The sequence below is a fragment of the Nematolebias whitei genome, chromosome 22 (genome assembly GCF_014905685.2).
Source record: "Nematolebias whitei isolate Nwh7 chromosome 22, NemWhi1, whole genome shotgun sequence".
Lineage (NCBI taxonomy): Eukaryota > Metazoa > Chordata > Actinopteri > Cyprinodontiformes > Rivulidae > Nematolebias > Nematolebias whitei.
In genome coordinates this window covers 1,356,632-1,360,712 of record NC_056519.1, presented here as the reverse complement: position 1 = coordinate 1,360,712, position 4,081 = coordinate 1,356,632, and the positions used below count along the sequence as shown (strand labels likewise).

The window sequence follows — 4,081 nt, the reverse complement described above, 5'->3', positions numbered from 1 at the left end:
TCACACTGCAGTATTTCAGTGTATTATAGTATCATATTGCATTATTTCAGTGTATTATGGTATCATACTGCAGTATTTCAGTGTATTACGGTATCACACTGCAGTATTTCAGTGTATTATAGTATCACACTGCAGTATTTCAGTGTATTATAGTATCATACTGCAGTATTTCAGTGTATTATAGTATCATACTGCAGTATTTCAGTGTATTACAGTATCATACTGCAGTATTTCATTGTATTATAGTATCATACTGCAGTATTTCAGTGTATTATAGTATCATACTGCAGTATTTCAGTGTATTATAGTATCACACTGCAGTATTTCAGTGTATTACAGTATCACACTGCAGTATTACAGTGTATTATAGTATCACACTGCAGTATTTCAGTGTATTATAGTATCATACTGCAGTATTTCAGTGTATTACAGTATCATACTGCAGTATTTCATTGTATTATAGTATCATACTGCAGTATTTCAGTGTATTACAGTATAATACTGCAGTATTTCAGTGTATTATAGAGATGATTTGTGTGTTTGATGACTCAGCGGTTTATTAAACCTCCAGCTGTTTTTGTTCACAGAAGAGCTGATCGGATGAATTGATCATATTTATCTGTGATTGAATCAGAACATTTGTTTTATCTGTTATCCAGTTCTTGAATCTGAACACGTTCGTTTCCATGTTCTCATGTTTTGTTGAAGTCTCAACGTTCTTGAAGCGGATCTCTAAAAATATAAAGTTTTGACCTAAACTGGTCCAGTTCTTCGTTCTAACTGGGCGCCCAGATAAAGAATTATTGGATTTATAAAAGAAAAAATGTTGCGTTTAAGCTCCTGAAAGTTCTGAACTCAGCATCTCTCATGTGTTCGGGCCCACTCAGTCTGAACCGGGTCAGGGTTTTAACAGAACTGAACCCGGGTCGGGTTTCAGAGGCTGCTCAAAAGAAACATCTGCGTGAAGATAAACAGCAGCTGGATCTGGGGCTCCAAGGACCCATAGGAGTTCTTCAGAACCTTTTCTACTACTCAGCACTTTAAATCAGAACCAGAACCAGAACTCCCTGCTTCATCAGGGAGGACGAAGACAAAAAGGAGGATGATCTCAGGCACCTGCAGGTTTGGAGCTAAGATCCAATGGGACACCAAGGCAAAGCAAAGCCCGTCCTTTTGGATCAGAACCAGAGCTGGCAGTTCTGATGATTCATGCTGAGGAACTTCCATCATCATCTCTGAAAAACCTCTGAAAACTGGACCGGAACCTTCATGAATCTGTGCAGATGGCGCTATCGTGTGGCCCATTTGCGATTCTGCAGCCTCACCAGAACCAGGAGCCACGGGTTCTGGTCTCTGGGAGCAGAACATCAGTGTGACTGCAGGACTTACCTGCAGGTGGCGCTGCAGCCTGCGGACCAAAGGTTCTGCTTCTTCAGATGGAGAACATCTGTGGACCTGCAGCTAAAAATGAACAAAAGCCGCTTCAGTTCGACCCGATTCGGTTCTGCTGACGAACGAGAGCTCATGCTAGATTTTTTCTTTGTGGGATTTTAAAGGTTTAGTTTTTGGTTTGAATCTGTCAGATGGAACCAGAACTTTTTCTGAACTGGATCTTAATGGTGGAACTAAAAGTCTGATGCTGTTGTTTCTGCAGGAAGCGCTCAGTGACGCACACCCAGCTGATGCACGACAAGAGCCGGACTCTCCAGGACTTCCGGAGGCGCCTGTGGCTTCATGAGCTCCTGGGAGTCCTGCACACGGCAGAGACCCACAACCAGCTGACGGGCGGGGGGGGCAGCGGCGGGGTCAGCCTCCCCGGGGTCCACCCCAGCACCACCGGCACTGCCCCACACACCAAACCCCCCGGAGGAACCAAAAACCTCCCCATCAGCTCCCAGCCGGAGGGGGATGAGGACTCCAACCTGCCCCAGGAGACCAACAAGTCTCAGACATACGAGGGGCCCCTGAAGGGCCCCGGCAGGAAGAAGAAGAAAGGAAGGTCTGGGAGGAAGAGGGAGGGTGAGAAGAGGAAGAGGAGGGTGCGCTCCTTAAGGTGGATCCTGGAGGAACAAGACCAGACTGGACTTCACCTGGAGTGGAGGTCTCTGCTGGGCCTGAGGAGGGTGCTGTGACACCATCAGGTTCTGACCACGGTGAGTCCCTGCTGGGCCAGGAACAGGATCACTTCTGACCTGTTGTTTTGTTAAGTCTTTCCTGACCTTTGACCTCTGATCACCTGCATGCTTCTCTGACCTTTGACCTCTGATCACCTGCATGTTTGTTTCTCTGACCTTTGACCTCTGACCCCCTGTGTTTTTCTGACCTTTGCCTTTGCTGAAGTCATTTTTGACCTCTGACCCGTCTGTTTTCTTCTTCTGTGGTTTTGTTGCAGAACCCTTCAGGCGAACTCGTCGGACTCCTGAATTCTCACGACTCCTCCTGTGGAATTGTGATTGTTTGGAAAGAAAAGAGAAAATATTTATTGTTTGTAAATATTCTAAATATATCAGAAAAAATAAAAAGTTACGAGAATTAATGACAGAGATTTGAATCTTTGTGAATCTTCCTCTGTCTTTTTGCTCTTTGTTTGTAATTTATTTTGTCTAAATGTTGTATTTATTCAGTAAAATGTGGAGGTGCTGCTGATCTTTGATGTTTTTGTACCATAAAGCACTTTAGATGTTTGAGTAGAACATGGATCCTGTTTATTCTGGTTCTTTGGGTTTTTTGGCCTTCTGTTTCCTCCACAACCCACTCTGCTTTTTGATGCCAAAGTTCTGATTTATACATAAACCTGGCTTGGCCCGGCTCGGCCCCGTTCCATTTTTTGGCTCTTGCACTGAAAGAATTAAAGTTTTGATGCATCAAACTGTTTGTTTCTGTCTGATCATTGAAAAGGTAGAAAACGTTGGAGTCCCTCTGAGCTCACGCCTGGTCTCAGGTCCCGTCAGGATCAGCAGGCAGGGGAGAGTGGGCAGGAAGGTAAGGCTCACAAACAGGAGGACATTTTAAAGATGTTCAATTATATTCAATTAAATATACAATGACACACCAAGTGGATTTATAGTTTTTCAACACAAATGTTTCACTGACACAGTTTAACCATCAAACAGTTAAAAAATTAAATTTACAAGAAAATCTCAACAAATATTTAAATAAAATGTTTACAGAGAGCAGCTGGAGAGCGGCTGTGAGTCCACAACAATAAGAGCCCACGAAAAGTAGCTGAAGTTGTAGTTTAACAAAACGGTTTTAGCTGATTAAAGAGTCTTTGTGTCCTTGTGTTGATCACCATGGCAACAAACATCATTTTCACCATAAAACAGGTTTTGAGGTGTTGTTGGACAATTTAAGGTCAGCCTGCAGAATATGCAAAATTAACAAATTAAATCAATAAAAATTAATAAAATAATAAAATAACTGCGTAGTAAATCTGCAGTTTGAATATGAAATATGTTCAGTAAAACTTCAATAGAAAGATCATCACTGTTTATCTGACAGTTACATGTATATACATGTACTGCAAACAGCATGCTCTTAGTTTTGTTATATACACACACACACATCTATATATATATATATATATATATATATATATATATGTATACATACATATATATATATATGTATATATTTCACTTACTCCAAAGTGGAACAAACCAGTTATGTTGGTGCTAAGATGGTGTCTTTGACACGCCCCCTCCTCTGGAGCCGGCCCTCTTCCTCGTCGACAGTCAAACTGGATCAAAACCAACAAAGTCCGTGCTCAATAATCCAGGTATACAATACACCTGGATTATTGAGCACGGACTGTTTTGATGGACGTTTTCATTGTCGTTATTTTTGGACCGAGCCGCGATCCGTACCTGCTGGTGGCGGTACAGATCCGGAACCGGTTTCTGAGCAGACAGTAGAAGAAGAAGACTTCCGGTCCATGTGCTGCACATCTGAACCAATATGGCGCTGGGAGGGAAGATAAACAGACCCAAAACTGTAAGAACCAGATTACATTTAGAACACATTAGACTGTTAGGAACCGGATTAAACTGTTAAAACCAGATAAAACTGTTAGAAACCGGAT

The 4,081-nt window shown here is 42.3% G+C and overlaps 2 protein-coding genes across 2 annotated transcripts in view; both read left to right on the top strand.

The window, feature by feature from the left end:
* The window catches only part of pthlha (parathyroid hormone-like hormone a), a 16,971-nt gene extending 14,501 nt beyond the window's left edge, over positions 1 to 2,470 (top strand). Inside the window, exons 3-4 of the mRNA XM_037695621.1 lie at positions 1,655 to 2,153; positions 2,393 to 2,470. Of these exons, the coding sequence (XP_037551549.1) occupies positions 1,655 to 2,132 (478 nt within the window). The 3' untranslated portion in view covers positions 2,133 to 2,153; positions 2,393 to 2,470. The remainder of the gene's footprint in view (positions 1 to 1,654; positions 2,154 to 2,392) is intronic.
* A 1,445-nt stretch (positions 2,471 to 3,915) lies between these two features.
* Positions 3,916 to 4,081, top strand: part of c22h11orf98 (chromosome 22 C11orf98 homolog) — a 4,721-nt gene continuing 4,555 nt past the window's right edge. Inside the window, exon 1 of the mRNA XM_037695623.1 lies at positions 3,916 to 3,993. Coding sequence (XP_037551551.1) covers positions 3,958 to 3,993 — 36 coding nt within the window. The 5' untranslated portion in view covers positions 3,916 to 3,957. The remainder of the gene's footprint in view (positions 3,994 to 4,081) is intronic.